At 39.7% G+C, this 21,230-nt stretch overlaps 1 protein-coding gene across 2 annotated transcripts in view; it reads left to right on the forward strand.

Moving 5' to 3' along the window:
* Positions 1-21,230, forward strand: part of ERBB4 (erb-b2 receptor tyrosine kinase 4) — a 715,736-nt gene that overhangs the window by 513,399 nt on the left and 181,107 nt on the right. For both annotated transcript variants that reach the window (XM_069983214.1, XM_069983215.1), the window contains exons 10-15: positions 2,727-2,800; positions 2,962-3,052; positions 9,459-9,658; positions 13,866-13,998; positions 18,369-18,462; positions 20,984-21,138. In XM_069983214.1, coding sequence (XP_069839315.1) covers positions 2,727-2,800; positions 2,962-3,052; positions 9,459-9,658; positions 13,866-13,998; positions 18,369-18,462; positions 20,984-21,138 — 747 coding nt within the window. The remainder of the gene's footprint in view (positions 1-2,726; positions 2,801-2,961; positions 3,053-9,458; positions 9,659-13,865; positions 13,999-18,368; positions 18,463-20,983; positions 21,139-21,230) is intronic.

Consider the following 21,230-nt stretch of genomic DNA (forward strand, 5'->3'; position numbering starts at 1 on the left):
TAATTGCGTTGCAGTGGCCAGGTATGCTTGTTCAGTCGTACAGTTGCGTATTGCCCTTATGAATTCCCCAATGGGGAAATTTCTGGTCACATGTTTGGGGTGACTACTGTCTGCGTGTAGTATTCCATTGCCCGCAGAGGGTTTTCTGAATAGTGTACTAATGACCTTACCCTCATTGAAGGACAACGAGACATCTAGAAAAGAAATTGAATGGATTTCGTGCTGAAACGTAAATTTTAAATTCAGTGTGTTGCCATTGATGTATTTAACGAAATCCTTAGCTCTCTCCCCGTCGCCCGCCCACATCAGGAGGAGGTCGTCGATGTACCTACCGTACCAGAGGATAAATCCACGGTACGGATTGTGTACATTGTGCAGGACGACCTCCTCCCAATATGACATGTAAATATTAGCAAGCGACGGGGAGAAAGCAGCCCCCATGGGGCAGCCCCTAACCTGGAGAAAAAATTTGTCTGTAAACTGAAAATAATTATTAGACAGTAGAAAATGTGTGACCTCAAGAATGTAAGTACAAAGGTCATTACTGTAGTTACTGTATTTATGCAGATGGTATAATAAAGCAGTAATGGAAAGGTCATGTGGCAGTGATGGGTAGAGTGCCACCACATCACACGACAGCCATGTGGCATCCTGTATGGGTGGCAGTTCATCCAACGTGGCAAGGAGACTTTTGCTATCACGGATGAACCCTATGCTGCGTGTAGCCAAAGGCTGTAGGAGAATGTCTAGCCATATGCATAAAGGCTCTAATAAAGAGCCTATGCCCGAGACAATCGGGCGAAGGGGTGGGGGAAAAAACCCCTTATGAGTTTTGGGTAGGGCATGAAAAATAGGGACTCTAGGAAAAACAGGCATCATGTGTTCACGTTGTTTGGGTGTCAAAAAACCTCCCTCTTGCCCTGTATCCAGGATGTCCTGCAACTTCTTTTTCACTACACAGGTGGGGTCCGATGAGAGAGACCTATATGTGGATATGTGGATTTTCATAAATGTATCCATCTGTATCCACTTTACTCTGCTATTCTTTGCTTCATTTGCCTGGTCATTATTTACACGTCTTGTTACTATACAGTTATTACCTATTTGTTATTTACAATACACGTATTTGCCATGTTTTTATATAGCTCCTCGGCCATGCTTCGAGGGGGGCGTTCCTTTCTCTCTCCTACCTCTTAGGGGGAGGGGCTAGTGGGAATAGGTACATCCTACAAACTATATAAAGGTTGACTATGTTATATACTCATTGCCATGATTAAGGAGGGTTGCCTCCGCAACGCGTCGGCGCGGTTTTAATCAGTTTTTATTTTTGTATGTACCAATAAAGTTTTCCTTACCACCACAAGGAGCTGTGGAATTTTACTATGTTGGATCTACAAACATTATCGAACAGAATTACATGTACATTTTATTTAAAGTAACCTATAACCTATGAAAGTGATATGTCAGACATTTAGATCGGTAGGGGTCCGTGTGCTGAGACCCCCCCATCGCTAAAATACATGGGCAGAAGTAGGCCAAGCTACAACTTGTTTAAAGGATCATTGGGGCTCTCAACACCATCAATCAAATCTTTGATTTTAAAATTGAGGATCATCATTGAGGATAAATGTAAAACCCTTTTGGGTTCCTTTTGGTGACTATAAATTTGATAACTGATGCTTATGGAACTTGTCTTATAGTTTCCAGTTTAAAAAAAAAATAATTATTTCAAGATAATATAGGACAACTTAGGTGGGAAAATTTAGTATATATATATATATATATATATATATATATATGGACAAAAAAGCAAACTACATAATTAAACTGCCACTGTCATTACATTAAAAAAATTGACATGTCTGTGTCAGTGAAAGAGACGGCCTCATAGACTAACTTTATAAGGCCATGTTCTCACAATGTATGTTTTACATAAACTGCGGCCATTGTTGCAATTTGCAACAACAGCCGTGATTTATGCAAAACATATGTTCCATTTGAATTAACGGAATCCCGGTCGGAGCGTATACCCACAGTATACACTCCGGCCAGGATTCCATTCAGCCGAACGGAAAACTGACATGTCAGTTTTCCACAACGGAGAGTGCGCCTCCGGCCGCACGCTTCATTTTGTGCAGCGGTGAATTCATATTCGCATTCAAATTCAGCAGAAGTGAAGATCATCCGGCCGGTACTGCAGTACCAGCCGGGAGGATCTTCTTTGACACCGGCCATTCTGTGACCCTGTGAAGAGGACCGACAGTGCATCAGCGTGTGTGGCTGAATTCATGAATTTTGTTGCAAACTGAATTTTTTAATGCTCCATTCATCTCTAATCTGCATATTATAGTATCTGATAAAATATTGCACAATTCTTTCTGTCATATTATATATATATATATATATATATATATATATATATATATATGACAAAAAAAAAAACTATACAGGCTTCCATGTGAAATTTAAGGCTTCAATAGGTGCAATAATACAGGTCTGTGCAACTTAAAGCTTGCATGGAACTGTAATACACAGTGAGCATGATTTGAATTGTCAGCTTTATAGTCTTTTAACATGAAACAACAGGTGTAAAGATTTTGTGTAACGTCCTACAGACTGGGTCCTGCTTGCGCCCTCTTGTGTTTGCTGCAATGAATTACAGTTTATTACAATACTGTGAGCAGAATGAGAATTTATAACCTTGTATTTTTTTAATAATCTTCCAGTGATGCCTACCATAATATAGCTCCACTGAACCCAGAGAAACTAAATATCTTCCGTACTGTCAGAGAGATAACAGGTAAGAGGATCTGTCAAATACTGTATAGCACATTACAGTATGCTTTAAGTTGTTATTGAGAATCCTCTGTTATTTTGTTCACTGCCTTTATGATATATTTTGGCTTTGAGTATATGACTATTATCTACTTAATACTTGATAATCTTCTATAATCCTCTCAGGTTATCTTAATATACAGTCCTGGCCAAAGAACATGACAGATCTTAGTGTCTTCTCTAACCTGGTCAGCATCGGGGGCAGAGATTTGTACAGGTAAGGTACATCACATATAAGCTGCTAACACAACTTGATACCGACATTTAGGCACATGGAAAAAAGTGCATATAAACTGGTGTGCAAATTTACATTAGAAGAAGGGTTTCTAGGTTATTAAAGGTTATTAAAGGTTAGGTTAAAGCAGTACTGTCATTGAAAAAAAAAAAAACTGTCATAGAGACAAGTGGAAAGTTTTTATTTGCTCAGTCCCACACTGATCTCTAAATGAGACCAGAATAGCACTCAGCTAAGCATGTCCCTCCCTGTGTGTCTCCTCTAAGACATACACCATATACACATGTGCATGTGTAATCACACATAACAATCTGAAGAAGGTATTTTTGTCATTGAGTACATGCTTTTTTGTTTTTGTTGTTGTTGTTCATGGGGCCCTATAGCAAAAAACTGTATGGGCCCCCTTAATCCTATACCTCGCCACCCCCTATAGATAGCCAACTCTCAAACACACACAATGACGCAGATATATACACACACAGAGGCACCATTAACATACATACAAATACACCACTGAGGTACACACATTTACACTGGAATTTCATTACACTAGTGATAACATATACACCTTGAATAGACCATATACATTGAAATCATCCCCCAAGTGTAATAAGAACCAGAAATATTATCTGCAGCATTTTCTTTTAGTGGTGGGCTCTTTTATTAGAGGCCAGCATTAATAGAAACTGCTGTAGAACATCTTTGGGAGCAAACCTGTCAATCATTTGAGACACTGCTGACATACACACACACACACATATATATATATATATATATATATATATACAAGAGTTACAGACACTACAGTGTATACATATATAGCCACAGATACATGCATTCACTGACATATACATATACCCACAGATACATACATACACTCTATGACATATAGATATATACACAGACACATATGTGCACACACTGACATATACATATTTACACAGACACATATGTACACACACTGACATATACATATATACACAGACACATATGTACAGACACTGACACACATACACAGCACTTACAGCTCACAGGGTATTAACTAGAATGGAGTGTCCAGAAACAGGTGTAAAGGACCTTTGATGTCGTCATGCCCATCCATACACAGAAGTATTGAGGACCTTTGGGTCATGTGATAAGGTCCTTCATCCCTCTCCTTCGGTGTGTACAGGACCTGGCAGGTCCTGCTCCTCTGTCCCTCTCCTTTTAATGTGCAGCCCGCTCACCCTGCACTACAGTGAGTGGGCTGAAGAGTACAGTGGCGGGTCCTTCTTCCTCTGCGGGAGGGGGGAAGCGGTGGTTGGCTGTCAGTGGCATACCTAACATGAAGGCAGAGCAGGGCTTTCTGGGGCCCCCTTCTTGCAAGGGCCCCATAGCAGTCGCCTTCCCTGCCTTCGTGGTAGCTACGCCACTGATTCTATACAGTTAGGTTAGGTTCACACTGCATTTTTGCAATTAATTTTTTTCATCCATTTTTTGCAAAAAAAAAAAAACTGATGCATTTGTGTGCATCCGTTTTGATCTGTTTTTCCATTGACTTCCATTGTAAAAAAAAAAAAAAAAAACAGATCAAAACGGATCTGTTTTTTTAACCAACACAAAAGTATTGTCAGCTACATTTTTTTTTTTGTGTCCAGCAAAAAACTGATCCGTTTGATCCGTTTTTTTACAATGGAAGTCAATGGTAAAACGGATGCACACAAATGGCCTAAGTTGCATCAGTGATGGCCTATTGATATTTTCAATATATTTAACCATTTTTACCTAAACACAGTGTGAATACATAGAAAAATAACAGGGAAAAAAACACAACATTTTACTTTTAAGCCATGTTTCCACAACGTTTTTTTAGGTAAAATAGCATCCATTATTTTATTACCATTATCAAACAACAGCTGTTTTTTCCACCAAAAAAAGACATTGTGGGAATATAGCCTAAACCAAAGCAGTTAACCCCCAATTATCTGATGTGCGGCCCTAGCTATATTACCCAATATACTGTAGCTAAGGCCAGATTTACTTACATGGGTTTTTTTTCCTTTTAAAATATGTTACTGATGAATATGTAAATGTACAGGCCCTGTTGATTTTAATGTCCCAAATGAATAGTGACTATATTCAGGCCATATGCAGAACATATTGGGGGAGATTTATCAAACATGGTGTAAAGTGAAACTGGCTCAGTTGCCCCTAGTAACCAATCAGATTCCACCTTCCATTTTCCAAAGAATCTGTGGGGAATGAGAAGTGGAATCTGATTGGTTGCTAGGGGCAACTGGGCCAGTTTCAATTTACACCATGTTTGATAAATCTCCCCCATTGTGTTTTGACTCAGACCTTTAACTGTAGCAAAGCTAGTATGTACTTAGAAAATGACTGAAATGTAGTTAATAATGGACTGTGCTTGGATCATTGATATCTATGGTACTCGTGCTCCTACGTTTATATATACATCCGCATGTAACCTTACTAGGATGCCAATGTACACAAAGAATGTGTGAGCAAATCATGTTAGCACGGCCTAAACTACTACTTCTAAACTTCCTAACATCTCTATCCTATTGATTTGGAAAATGTCACCGAGTCTGATGAAATAGAAGGTGAGGACAGAGCTTTTAAAGGGGGACCGGCAGAAATCTTTTTCTTTCAAATCAACTGGTTTCAGAAAGTTCTATAGATTTGTCACTTACTTCAAGCCGTCCCATACTTATCAGCTGCTGTATGTGTTGCATGAAATATTGTTATCTTTTCAGTCTGGTACAGTGCTCTCTGCTGCCACCTCTGTCCAAGACAGGAACTCTCCAGAGCTGTAGCAAATCCCCATAGAAAACCCTCTCCTGCTTTGGACAGTTCCTGTCTTGGACAGAGATGTCAGCAGAGAGCACTGTGTCAGACAGAAAAAAAACCAGCACTTCCTGCAGGACATCCATCAGCTGATAAGTATGGGAAGACTTGAAATTTTTGAATAGAAGTAAATTACAAATCTATCTAACTTTCTTAAATCAGTTGATTTGAAAGAAAAAGATTTTCACCAGAGTACCCCTTTAATTATTGGAAAAGAGTGACCACATTGTCATAAGAGGATTGAGAGAATATGGTTACCTGGCAGAGTAGTAATAGTTGGTTTTCTAGTCAGTATAATCACATACATGGCCAGTGGAGACTGGTACAAAAACATTTAGAAACAAATCATCCTTCTTGACCACACCAAGATTTTAGGAGTTAACATGTACGTATTTCTAGATGACGGAGAAGCCTTAGTAACTTAACATGACACTTTATCCAGCTCAGCAATTTAGCATTAACTCCTGTTTTAGCCAGACGCTGCAATTACTAATAGAGTTTCCTGCTCCCTACATGGCAGAGAGAAGAAAGCAGGTGCCCACACAGAGGTTACAGAACACTGTATACCATTGCTGAGAATAATTATTTGTCTCCGCAGGACTAAGGCTGAGAAGGAAGGGCAGGGGGCACATTTAATGAAGGCCTTGGCTGGGAAGTTATAAAACATCACGTCCTCAGTAGCCAACGAGCTGGCAGGCTGGCTCATACAATCCTCCTCCCGTCTGGAGTGGTGACGGCAGAAGTATTTTTTTTTATTTAAAGCACCCGTGGGGCAGCACTCTCTGAAATAGCAGGTGTCCCCTTTAGTAGTTTCAGCTTTACAGGGTAATGGAAGGAAGCAAATAGATCTAAACTGAACCCAGGCTGTGAGCATTGACCTACCTTATTAAATAACTGCAGTATCGGTAGTGAATCAGACACTTGCCGGACGCTTCTTATTATCGACACCTCACATTAGTTTTGAGCCAAAAAGAAGCTGCATGGGGACTTTGCGGCTTGTAGCAAATAGATAAAACAGTAGCTGGAAGAATTGACATACATTTTATAATTAGAATAATTGGTTTCAGTCTAAAAAACAAAAACCAAGATTATGGTAGTGCGGAATACAGCGACTGTGCTGTGAGCAGTGACCTGCAGACCATGTCGCATGAAGATTAATCGACCATTTAAAGCCTAGGTTGACACATATTATTTTGGTCAAGAGTGGGTCCAAAACACAGAATAGGGGCAAATCTTCCCATTATATATTTTTTTTATTTGTGTTGGTCCCGATCCTGGTTTTGGCTAAAAATGCTGATAAAAAAACCTAAAAACCTTAATAAAAGTACAAGAGCAAAAAACTGTATACACACTCACTAACCATAAGGACTTCTAGAAAGAATAGTAAGGCTATGTTCATACTGTACCTGGATTTAAAGTTTTTTTTCTTAATCCTAAGGCTAGGTTCACACTGCGTTTTTAGCATCCGTTTAACGATTGCAAAAAACGGATGCATTTGTGTGCATCCGTTTTTGATCCGTTTTTCCATTGACTTCCATTATAAAAAAAGCGTATCAAAACGGATGCGTTTTTTTTTTTTATGCACAATAAAGTACTGTGGACACTACTTTTTTGACCATTAAAAAAAACGGATCCGTTAAACGGATGCTGAAAACGCAGTGTGAACTCAGCCTAACACAGAAGTAGGTACAAAGTGAGGAGAACTGTAGTGTTACACACTTATTGCAATAGTGTTCAAATCCAGAGAAGCGGTGAATGAAAATAATACTGTATGTACCTAGCAAATTTTAAAAGATCAAAGAGCGCACTAGGTAGCGGGAACATATCAATCAAGGGATATCAGGGGCCCTGGTTTCCCAGAAGCCGTAGAACCACCAATCATGGCCAGCCTCAGTCTCCTGTTTTTCCTTTCCTGTTTGGTCAAGACTCGGCAGGAACTACTTGCCCATCCAGTCATTGACTGCAACAATTTCTGAGTCAGGTTGTGATATCACAGGACATAGAGATACAGGAGACTGGCAGGGGACCATGAGTGGTAGCGCTGCTGCAGGGGCACCGACGGGGTGGGTAAGTGTCCCTTGATTGTTATGTTCCCACCAACCCTTGCCCTTTGTGATTTTTTACTTATGCCCTGAGTTCTCCTTTAATAGGACGTATGAATAATATGGGACAATCATTTTCAGCTATAGGCAAGTGCTTTGTCATCTAAACTTACTCTACAAAAAATATCTGGTTATACACTGCATAACATCTGCAGCAGACACAGTACTTGTGAATGTAGCCTTGATATGTTTCATTGGACTCGTGTTCTGACAAAAAGAATTGTTGCCTTTTAACAGAAGCTATTGCACCAAGTGATTATCAGCCATAACAGCCGATAAAAGGCAGAATATGGCCGATAATCTCTTGGTGTAATAGGGCCTTAAAGCAAAAAGCTACTTGAGATAGTTTTCATTGCTAGTGGAGTACATTGTAAATGGGTCCTATGGCATCTATCCCAAGACGTTCTGACTGCTAACTTGACTGTTCACAGACACCATTGTCACAAGATAATCCATGCTCTTACGCCTCAAGGTGTTTTATGTTATGGCTGATGACCATGTATGACCAACTTATGTGTGACTGGTAACAAGTAAATATGATGTGCAGGGATCATACACAAGTATTAAAGGGCTTCTCTGGAAGTATTTTTATTTTTGCAGTAAATTTTGACACTAAATTCAATTAGAATACTTTAAATGAAGATCTCAGTAATCTGAGACTTGTTTTTAGCATCTAACAACTGCACCAAAAGACTAGGGTGGTTAGGCAATGTATCCCTAGTAACCAGAAGTATAGCTGCATATGGCTTATACATATGGAACTGCTCTCAGCAAAGAATGGGAAAAAGCAACCTGGCAGCTGTCAAGTCGTGTTTTCTTCCATCGCAGGGTGGTGTACACGTCGGATCATTCTAGTGAACTTAACATAAATCTACCCAATGTGTTGACACTGTTAGATAGGTTTAAGGGCAACGAGACACATGGTACCTTTCATATATCCATCCAATTATTTTATTATCTGGTGTAAAGCGTCAGAGGCTTCTCCAAGCTCCTGGAGTGCTGAGGGCTGTAACACTTTCTCTACCACCCCCACCCCCGCCATCTTTATCCCTACTTGATTGACCGTTAGCTCCCAGTTCTGAGCACCACTTCCTGAAGCTGTCAATCAAGTAGGGATAGGGATAGGAGGGGGAGTGAGGAGGCATTACAGCCCTCAGCAGTTCAGGGGCTTGGGAATGCCTCTTTGACATTTTGCACCACAAAGTAAAATCATTGGATATTGGATGATATATGAACGGTAGCATGTGTCTCATTGCCCTTACAGTTATCTAACAGTGTCAGACATTTTAAATGTGATATATATATATATATATATATATATATATATATATTGACGTTGACTGTTCATTTAATGTTAATCGTATCACATTATAGTAGCATCAAATTATCAATTTTATCTTAACGTAATAAATAACATAATGTTATCTATTTTTTGCACACAGTGGGATCTCACTGCTCATCCTGAAGCAACAGAGTCTCACAGCTCTAAAACTTCAGTCCCTTAAAGAAATCAGTGCTGGAAATGTCTACATCACTGATAACCACAATCTATGCTACTACAATACCATCAACTGGACCTCACTGTTCAGGACATCCAGCCAGAAATCCACCATTAGAGACAACAGGAAAGCAGAGAATTGCAGTGAGTATTAACCATCCAGAAAGGTATTTAAAGGGAATCTGTCACTAGGTTTATTCCTTCTTAAATGAAGGCAGCATAAACTAATGACAGAAATGCTGAACAGATCGGTGTATTTCTTACATCATTTTGTTTAGTCGTTCTCCTAATATGGGAAAAATAGGATCCCCCGCCCTCCAGCTGCTGATTGACAGATAACTGCCTATACACAGCATGGATGGATATCTGCCAATCAGCAGTTGGTGGGCGGAGTTTTTTTCTTTTCATAAATATTCAGGACTACTGGGCTCATGCACATAATGGAGAAGACTACTTATTGTCCATGTTATTCTGAAGTATATTTCTGCATCAGCTGCACAGAACAGTGTAAGTGATACATCATTTAGCTTCTCTGTCACTAGTTTATGCTACCATGAGATAGGACGGCATAAACCTGCTGAAAGAGTCTCTTTAAAAATTATCCAGAGCTCTCCCATCCGCTTTATTAAAGCAACTCTGTACCCACAATCTGACCCACCCAAACCACTGCTTTTAATCCAAGATCTGTCCTGGAGTCCGTTCGGCAGGTGATGCAGTTATTGTCCTAAAAAACAACTTTTAAACTTGCAGCCCTGTGCCCAATGGGCGTGGCTTAGATTGTGTATGCATTAGGCTGGCACACCCTCTCTGTCCCTCCTCCCCACCCTCTTCATCATTAGGAATGCTCCAGGCAGATTGTTTCCTATTCCCCATCTGTGTCAGCACGGCACATGGGCTGGATTGTTAAGGCACCTGTGCAATGTTCAGACAGGAGAAAATGTTTCAGTGGCATTCCTAATGATGAAGAGGGTGGGGAGGGGGGACGGAGGGGTGGTGCAAAGTTAGGGCACAGATATTCTAAGCCATGCCCGTTGGGCAAGGGGGCTGCAAGTTTAGAAGTTGTTTTTTAGGACAATATATGCATCACCTGTCGAACGAACCCCAAGACAGATCTTGAATTAAAAGCAGCTATCTAAAGGTACAAGTGGTTTGGGGGGGGGGGGTCAGATTGTGGGTACAGAGTCACTTTAAAGAGGTTTTCTGCAGAGAATGAGAGAGCGCTGGATACTTTTGTATTAATGGACATTACATGGTTTAAAGGGAATCTGCCAGCTCAATATCACATTCACAGCTGATAGCTTATAGAGAGATACAAATGATGCCTGCCACTTTGCTGACAATTGTTTGCAAAGTTGTGAAAACATGTTTTCCTGCCAAGCTCCAGTGTTATAGAGATCGTGCTGAGCTGCAGCATGCACGCCTTCTCCCTTCCCCAACCCTCCTTGCTGTGCATGAGAGATATAAAGGGTTTAGTATCTAGCACTGAGCCTTGTACATCACTCATGCAGAGCTATGAGTACCAACATGTAGTGTGCGTGCCATATTATTTTCACTACAGTACCACTTATACATTTTCTTATGCAAAAAACAAAGAGTGGTCAGCACTCACAACATAAAAGTCCCTTTAGATGGAATGTGGTGTTCTTATTATGGCTGTATGCCTCTCCACGAGCACGCGAGAAAAAAACCCCGGACCCAAGGGCATCCAACAAGGTATAAGCACGAAAGTACTCTCCAGCTCGCTTGATTACCTTTAAACCTTTATTGTATAATGTTTAAAAGGCCGACGCGTTTCGGGCTCTCTTGCCCTTATTCATGGCTCTAAACAACATGGAATACGGTGTGTTAGAACATACATATCTGCATATACAACCATGTAAGTAACAAAACAGATAAAAGAAAAAACCCACATGTAAAGCATATATACATACAGAAATGTGAATGACATGCACAAAAACAAATACATGAAATTAGTAATGTTAATATTAAAACATGCAATGTCACGTATGAATTGAAAAAAGTACTGGGATGAAAGGAAAACTAGAATGAAAATGCTAGGATAGGGAAAAAAAAAAAAAAAAACAAACAAAAACACCCTCTTATATGATGTGTCCTGAATGTGCCTATCCGGTTCCTACTTCATAGAAATATGTCTAGGTACTACTTGAATATGGGTTTATCTTATACCTATAGACATGTGTATGTGAAGACTGCCCGAATACACTGGTATGATGAACTTATTATATGTACAAGAGAAAACCTTGTTTGACTATCGGTTCAAATGATACCAAATGTTATTTAAAATAGCATACCTCTGTCAGGAGGTCCCGAGACGACCCATGAATTAAGAAGTCGTCACCCAAAATATAAGGGGGGACTATTCTAGACAAGATAAGATACAAACAAAAATATATATATATATATATGAGAGCCATAATGCAGTTATAAACAAACAATAACATGAATAAAGATGGCAAATGTTTGTTCGATGTGTGATGATAAGATAGACTTGCCCCTGTCCATGCCCTACAATTATAAAGGAGAAAGGTGAGCAGAGTGGCGTCAGTAGCCCCGCCACAAGAACTGCCTGCTCACCACTGTGTATCCTTAAATAGCTGCAGATGAGGGCGGGACCCATGAACGATCACGTGCTGAAAGCAGCTGGTCTCCAGAGAGGTCATGTGATGCGCTCCAAACTGGAACACAGATGATCACATGCTAGAGAGCAGCTGGTCAAGGGGAAGTCATGTGATGCGTTCCGATTTAGAACGCAGCATCAGACAGTAGAAAAAAAGAAAAGAAAGATGTGTGGGGCATATCAGATGAAGAGAAACCGAATTGAGATGTCAAAAACTAATAATAGTCTATCTTATCATCACACATCGAACAAACATTTGCCATCTTTATTCATGTTATTGTTTGTTTATAACTGCATTATGGCTCTCATATATATATATATATATATTTTTTTGTTTGTATCTTATCTTGTCTAGAATAGTCCCCCCTTATATTTTGGGTGACGACTTCTTAATTCATGGGTCGTCTCGGGACCTCCTGACAGAGGTATGCTATTTTAAATAACATTTGGTATCATTTGAACCGATAGTCAAACAAGGTTTTCTCTTGTACATATAATAAGTTCATCATACCAGTGTATTCGGGCAGTCTTCACATACACATGTCTATAGGTATAAGATAAACCCATATTCAAGTAGTACCTAGACATATTTCTATGAAGTAGGAACCGGATAGGCACATTCAGGACACATCATATAAGAGGGTGTTTTTGTTTGTTTTTTTTTTTTTTTTTTTCCCTATCCTAGCATTTTCATTCTAGTTTTCCTTTCATCCCAGTACTTTTTTCAATTCATACGTGACATTGCATGTTTTAATATTAACATTACTAATTTCATGTATTTGTTTTTGTGCATGTCATTCACATTTCTGTATGTATATATGCTTTACATGTGGGTTTTTTCTTTTATCTGTTTTGTTACTTACATGGTTGTATATGCAGATATGTATGTTCTAACACACCGTATTCCATGTTGTTTAGAGCCATGAATAAGGGCAAGAGAGCCCGAAACGCGTCGGCCTTTTAAACATTATACAATAAAGGTTTAAAAGTAATCAAGCGAGCTGGAGAGTACTTTCGTGCTTATACATTTTCTTATGTTGAAGATGTTATCATGCCTAGGAAGGCGTGTAACAGCTTATTACATCTTTGCACTGGATGCACCAATGTATTAATATGGCTGGTGATGTGCAAAAAGGATCCTTGTTAAGACGGTAAAATGTTCTTATACCCTCTGGGATTCCGCCGTCTCATTTACACCTGCAGCATGAATTTTATTGGTTGAATACACTGTGTACTACTAATAGCTTGGGTAGCAATGAGGTGTAATAGATAGATGAATACTTCATTCACTAGAATAGCAACAGAGAACAATAATTGGAGCCATTGGAATGCATCCAACCACCGTCATTGATCCAATTTATAGCTGCCACTGATATCTTCTCATGTCTTCTCCTAAAGCACAGGGTTAAGATGCGTGGGTCTGAATGACCATGGTTCCCCTTATTGTTAGGGATCTAGGGAGTACATAACACATGTAGCGTGGTATGTACATTCCTACAGCCCATTAGGCTAATTCATCATTACAGTCTAATTGTCATTATACATTCTTAGATATAATTACCAGTGATATAATGAACTGTTTGTATCTTCTGGAGACCACATGTAATTAACAGGCATTCAGATATTTACACAAGAGACTATACAATAGAATGCATTGTAGATCTAGAGTTTGTTGGTCTTTTCTGCTTTGACGTCTATCTTGATGTCTTTCAGCTGCTGAGGGAATGGTGTGCCATCCTCTTTGCTCCAGTGCTGGTTGTTGGGGACCTGGACCTGATCAGTGCTTGTCTTGTAAATACTTCAGTCGTGGGAATTCCTGTGTCAGATCCTGCAACATTAAATTGGGGTAAGAAATGAACATAAAATATATATATACACAGTTATTTATGTACATAGCTTTGGAATAGGCGTAAAAGCGTTACTGGCATTTAACAATTTTCTACGACATAACAAATTTGATCTTGAAGAATGGTCCAATAGCATCTGCAGTACAAACAATCAAAGCTTTATTCATAAGATCTGGTACAGAGGTGCAACGTTTCAACCCTATAGGTCTTTATAAAGCATGATAAAGACCTATAAGGTAGAAAAGTCACAACCCTCTACTAGATCCTACAATAGGATAAAGCCTGGATTGTTTTCACTACGGATGCTGGTGGACTCTACCATTCTTCAAGAACAAACCTTTTTGTCATGTCATAGAAACTGTTCAATGCCAGTAAGGCTTCCATTCTTCAAGTCTATCCTAGGCCTGCACCGGGATTGTGGGCCTACAAGCATGCATCCACATATAACTGCCTGTGAGCCTGTTTGGACCTAGTTCCTTGGTGCTGTTTGACTTTTCGGTGTTTGAAATGATTTGATCTGTTTAGACCCCCATCGATCTCCCCAGTTTGAAGACCCAGACACCTGCCAATCACAACTGTTGACATGCAAAGGTTTTGATAAATGACAGTAATGATGCGTTTACACAGAAAGATTTATGTGACAGATTTTTTTAAGTCAAAGCCAGGAATGGATTTGAGAAAATGAGAAATCTCAGTCTTTTCTTTATGACCTGTTCTCTATTTATAATCTGTTCCTGGCTTTGGCTTCAAAAATCTGACAGATAAATTTCTCTGTGTAAGCACACCATAAGGCTTTATGTTTCCTTCACTTTTGGGGACAGGGGGTTAAATAAGGAATTCATACAGATGTGTCCAAACCTTACCTCTAATTTTGGTAAGGATTCCAATTGGACAAACACATTATAGACTGATGTAGCCACCGCAAAACTCATGGCTGTTGTGTGTCAATGCAGGGTCGCTGGGAGCTACAGGCAGGTTATGTAAGCAGCGATGTATACACATGCATCACAGCTTACTATTCATTGCACCTTATGCCAATAGCATAGGGTGCCGCAGAAATTACATCCGTGAGCACATATTCCCTGTGCATGTACAATAAGCAGTGATGCATGTGCATCGTAGCTCACTCAGTACTGTGGATTCACTGCCATTATCACTAAAGCTGTATGTAGATTATGAAGCTCCTTATACCAATCACGTTGGCGGTGACTACATCTGTACATCTTGTAACTGTCAGCAAATCATATTGTAAAAACCTGGTAATCTTTCACCATACATTGCAGGATTTAGTGTTTACAGACACGTTAAGAAAGGTCCGATCTGTAAATAGGTCACATAGTTTTCTAAAACCTGGTCTTCATACACACAAAACGTACTCAAACGTACTGATTCCTCTTGACGGATCACAGCTCAGATGGAAAGCATAGCTAGATGATTTATATCAAATTAGTATTTTTTAAAGTTGATTGTTTTTATCCTACCTTACATATTAATCAGAAAATCTCCCAGGATAGGTAACAGTATCCCCAAGCTTGTAGTTGTGTTTGCAATGTACATAAAAGCAAAACAGTTGTTGCTGCTCCACATACTGAAGTAAATGAAGAGGTGCTGAGGACGTGATCATGAGATGATTCTTGGCCAATTACAATGTCTTATCTAGGGAGCCAATGTCCTATCTAGGGGGCCAGTTCACACCGGGCAAATTCGGCGGAATCCCGCCTCCCTCAGTGTCAAACAGCTTGTCTATGGGAGGGCTCACGCGCAAATTCAATTCTTTCAATTCATGTCAATTCTTTGAGCAGAGGGCCACGGAGAGCAGAGATACACAAGACCTCACATAGCCACACTGTTTGACACCGAGGCAGGCCGATTTCCACCGAATTTGCTCAGTGAACTGGCCCTAAGGGTAGCATAAATTAGTGACAGAGAAGCTGAACAGAATGACGTATAACTTACATTATTCTATGCATCTGATTCAGAGATATCCTCCTGAATAATTTGGACAATAAGTAGTCCTCTCCATTATTTGTGTGAGCCCAGTAGTCCTCATTATTCATGAAAAGCAGAAAACTCCGCCTACTAGCTGTTGATTGGCAGTTATCTATCCTTGCTGTGTATAAGCTGTCAACTGTCAATCACCAGCTGGAGGGTGGGAGGAGCAGCGTGGCAAGAATGCTACTCTCCTGCATATTAGGAGAATGGCTCAACAGAATGATATAAGTAATAGACTGATATGTTCAGCATTTCTGTCACTAGTTTATGCTGCCCTCATTTAAGGCAGTATAAACCTAGTGACTAGTGATGAGCGAATACTGTTCGATCGAATAGATATTCGATCGAATAGTGAGATATTCGAATATTCGATATTCGTACGAATATCACGCGAATATTCGATACATATTCGATAAGCGTCAAATCCCCCAGCTTCCAGTTTTACCCTCCAAATGATCAAATAGATGTTTTTCACTAATCGAATACTTGTTCCCATAGACTTTTATGGAATCGAATATTCGAATATTCGCGGGATATTCGTACGAATATCGAATATTCGAATATCTCACTATTCGCTCATCACTATTAGTGACAGATTCCCTTTACCATCATGTGAAGACCATGAATATAGCTAGAGAAGGAGTTGACCCAGGGGCTAAGTCCTAGAATGCTCCAGTACAGTGCTAGGGCAGTGAACTAAACCTTTGCATGGGAGACTAGCTGGGTCCCTGGAGTACACAAAAACGAGATACATGCGATTATCCAAAGATTGTTTTGGTGCGTTTCATTGCAATCTCAGGAATTAAACACAAAACAAGGCCACTTGCAGTTAACCCATTTGTTGTTGGTAACGGTTATATGGACATTATGTTTACAGATAACGCCTTTTATTATTCATTTTCTTCCCAGCCTGTACCATAATGAACTTTAAGAAAACACCATCAATTTCTTCTCATTCCTCCCACAACATAATAATAAACAGTCTTTCGCAGTAATGAAATTTTCGTTCCTGAGAGATCATCCATTTTAATTACAGCAAATCCCAGGCACTTCCTCGCCTCTCCTCCTCTCTCTACCATCATACTTGTCACCTTATCTCTTTTCCCATGTTGTCCCTACTGATTCTGCTCCCTGCCTCTTGCTTCTCTTCTCTCTTTCCTTTTATTTTCATCTTCTCTCTGCACCTTTCTCATTGTGATGCAGATCGGCTCCATGTATACCGTTCTCCTGACAAAACACTGATATCATCTTTATTTACTGCAAAGCTTGGTGAACAGAAACCAAATGAAGTATTGCTATGGATAATCCAAGTGTCTGCAAAATATTAAATTCATTTGGTGCCATACAAATGAGTTATCATATTGCATGTCTAAACTATATACAAGGGTCTTCTGCTTGGGATACCCTTCAATAAGCAAGAGTAATGAGAAGGACCCTTCTCACTGTGGAGGAACAGCTGATCACGTAGATCATGTGATTATTTGAACCGCAAATAAAAAGGGGTACAATTGCCTATCTGATAATTGCATTCTATTAGTACTCATTCTCTCTAAGGGCCCTATTCCACCGGACGATTATCGTTCAAATTATCGTTAAATCGTTCAAATCTAAACAATAATTGTTTGGTTGAAATGCAATTAATGATTAACAACCGAACGAGAAATCGTCGATCGCTTTATAAGACCTGGACCTATTTTTATCGTTGCTCGTTCACAAAACGTTCGCAAATCGTTTGCATTGAATAAGATGTTGTTCGGTCGTTCGCAGCAGATACGAACGCAATAGCGAAGAAATAGCGAAGAAAAAACGATCGCAAATACGATCATAAGTAACCATTATTGTTCCATGGAAATGAGTGAACGTTTTCAGGTCTTTCGCAATAGCGGTCATTTGAGATCGTTAATCGTTCACAATTATGCAAACAATAATCGTCCGGTGGAATAGGGCCACAAAGCAGTCTTATGGCACTGCCTGCCTTATACATTAGATCAATATTAATGGGTCCTCTTGATTTTAGTAGAGTTTTCCAACAGTCCAATGCATAAGTGGTCTTTAGATCGTGTCCTGAACTCCGTTATTTGCAGATGGGTCACAAAGGTTTTATAGTCTTGACAGACAACTCATGTTGCTCAAACTTCTAGATGAATAGTGTACATGTAGATCAGGGCTGTCAAATTGTAGCACTTCAGCTGTTGCAAAATTACAATTCCCATTATGCCTGGACCGCCAAAGCTTTACCTGTCTAGGCATGATGAAAATTGTTATGCAACACCTGGAGGGCCATAGTTTGATACCCCTGATGTAGATCTTGTAAGAGTTATAGTCAGTGCTTTGAATGTAAATTGTTATAACTTTTTGCTTTTCTTTCCATCTGCAGAGAGTCTCGAGAGTTTGCCAATGGTACCGTCTGTCTCAAATGTGACAGTCAATGCGAGAAGATGGATGGTGGCATGTCAACTTGTTATGGACAGGTAAGGGATTAGAACTAAACAATGCTTATAATGCAATCTAAATTTCAAGTACTTTTAAAAAAAAATTATTTTACTAACCTAAAATCATGTAAAGGAAGTAAAATTGTATTGCCTAGCATATTATTTGTCATCTGGCTAAGGGAAAAAAGGATTGGGGTCTTTGAGGGTAAATACAGTTATTTGTACATCTGTTTAAAGTGACTATGTCATCCGAAAATTACCTATTTTTGCATACATTTTTAGTTAAATATATTTTTAAGAATGTTGGTGTTTTTTCCCCTAATTTTACATTTTACTATCGATATTATAAAATATTCCTGAAATATTACAGGCCTCATTCTTTTCACTAATCTGAATAATAAGCTGACACTTGCTGTTCTGTAGAGACTGCTTTTTAGAAGTCTCCTCTGTACCATGACTGGCAGGATTATAGTAAAAGTTACCACCAGTAGATAGATAAGGTTCAGGCCATACACAATAGGTGATGTCCAATGCTCAGTCAACCACCCTCCCTGCATAACTGTACAGGTCACAGAGCATGGCTAGAAAACTCTCCCATAGAAGTGTATATAGCCTCCTCCAGTATATATCGTGCCTATGTACATAGACCTTGAAGTAAAGCATATTTTTAAATATTGTTAAAAGCAACTCAGGCAAGATGTCCTTCCCCATACAAATGTCCTAGAATGAGTTGATTTTTTTTTTTTTTTTAAATCACATTAGAAAAAAAGAACATTCTTCAGTGCGTTTTTTCCCATGTCAATATCACTTAGCCTGAATAAACAAAACATGATTTTATGGCCTTCCAGATCTCATAGACACAGAGCAGGGAAAGGAGTGTATTGCTCTCTTTGCTTGTTCTACTGATTGGTCAGGGTCTAAACAGTCACACCCAGAATAAAAAAAAAAACTTTTTGACAAGTCCCTGTTTTTTTAGTGAAATGTCCACCACCTTTCGATAAAAAAAAAAACTGAGAAACCTTAGATCGCCTCTGGTTCACTATTTGAGAGTGCTGGGTAACACACTAAATAACCTAGTATTAAATGGCCTAGCATCTCAGCTCATAGTGATAAACAGCTAGGGTTCAGCCATTCCTTATCTCAGTTTTAATTATAGCTTAGAGGACCTTTTAAGTGCACCTCTTAATTAGACTGTCTACGGTAAAGCCTATCCGGCATTTGACCACTCTATATGTTACATTAGGTTATCCATCCTCCAGCAGAGATCAATAGTTAAACATAGTAGACAATGGACATATACCACCTATCCAGGCTACTAATTGATTCTGAATGATAGCATGCATCATCAGTCCATATCGACCTCTAAGGTTAAAAAAAAAAAGGGATTTTCAGGGACATAACCAGGTACCTCTAATGCAGTGCTTCTCAAACTGTGAGGTGGGCCTCACCAGTGAGGCGCCCCCTAGTTGTTGGTGAGGCCTAGCTGGGGAGCCAGTTTTCACAAAGTAACTATAATCTTCAGTCCTTTTGCTTTTTGTAAGAATCACCATTTTAGAAACAATAATAATTTATTTTGTACTTTATTTATTAGTGTATAGAGTTTAGGAGATGGGTGAAAGGTAGCCCTAGCATCATTTTCAGCTTTTAAATGGACTGTCACCACAGATAGTGAGGCCCAGGCATCCTCTTGGTCAGTCTGGTGAGGCCCAGGCATTGCCTTGGTCTGTTGGGTGAGGCTCCAGTAGAAAAAGTTTGAGAAGCACTGCTCTAATGAATTTGTAAGATGCTACTAGTTTTCTAATTTGCTCTATTTTACAATTGTGCAATGACCACTAATCTCAGCGACCACTGCAACTTGTATTTAGTGGCACTACGTGATTTCATTTGATCAATATGGCAGCAATATAATTAAGAAATGCTGGTTACTTTATTCACTCATCTGTGCACTGCATCAGTCCTTAGCGTAGTTTCACACATACTGGATTCGCAGCGGATTTCACACTGCGAGTTTGCAGCCATATCCGTTGCGAATGTTTGTACTGGCACTTCAATGGGGTTACATACCCGCAGCGGAATTTTCATTTTGTTGCATGTAACCTGGCCCCGTTAACCCCCCGCCGCCAAAAGCATACATTACCTGCTCGGCCCCATGGCTGCATGTGAGGCTCCTGGCTGCTGTCGGTCCCACTCAGCCAATCAGTGCACGGCACCACCAGTCACTGCCTCTCCCATAGAGAAGCAGTGTCACACTGAGACAGACGGGATTCTGCGGCAGAAAGTTCCATCGCAGAATTCCGCCTGAATTACTTGGTGTGAATATACCCTTAGGGTTTTTCTAAAGCAGGTACATGGAGTAGGCCTAAAACCTTGCACAAATGGGTGATGGAAGCTATCTTCACTAAAGTAACCACGGGAGTGCTGCCAATAAAGTGATTCAATTTGGTGAATCTGCTACTGTTGAATAGTTGTTGGGTTGAATTCATACTATCATTTCAGTTTGTGAATCTATTGGGTCAGCAATAGCATCATTGACAAATCTTCTATATATTTGTTCTTTTAGGGTCCTGACAACTGTGCAAAATGTTCCAACTTTAAAGATGGTCCGAACTGTGTAGAGAAATGTCCGGAAGGGCTTCAGGGAGCACACAGCTTCATCTTTAAATATGCAGATGAGGACAGAGAATGCCGTCCCTGCCATCCTAACTGCACTGATGGGTAAGAGCCTAGGACGAGTTTTTTTTAAATTTAACACTGTACAGATACAGAAGATTGATTGCATCACTACAGGAGCCCTTTATACAAACTGC

This window comes from Dendropsophus ebraccatus, chromosome 9 (assembly GCF_027789765.1).
Source record: "Dendropsophus ebraccatus isolate aDenEbr1 chromosome 9, aDenEbr1.pat, whole genome shotgun sequence".
NCBI lineage: Eukaryota > Metazoa > Chordata > Amphibia > Anura > Hylidae > Dendropsophus > Dendropsophus ebraccatus.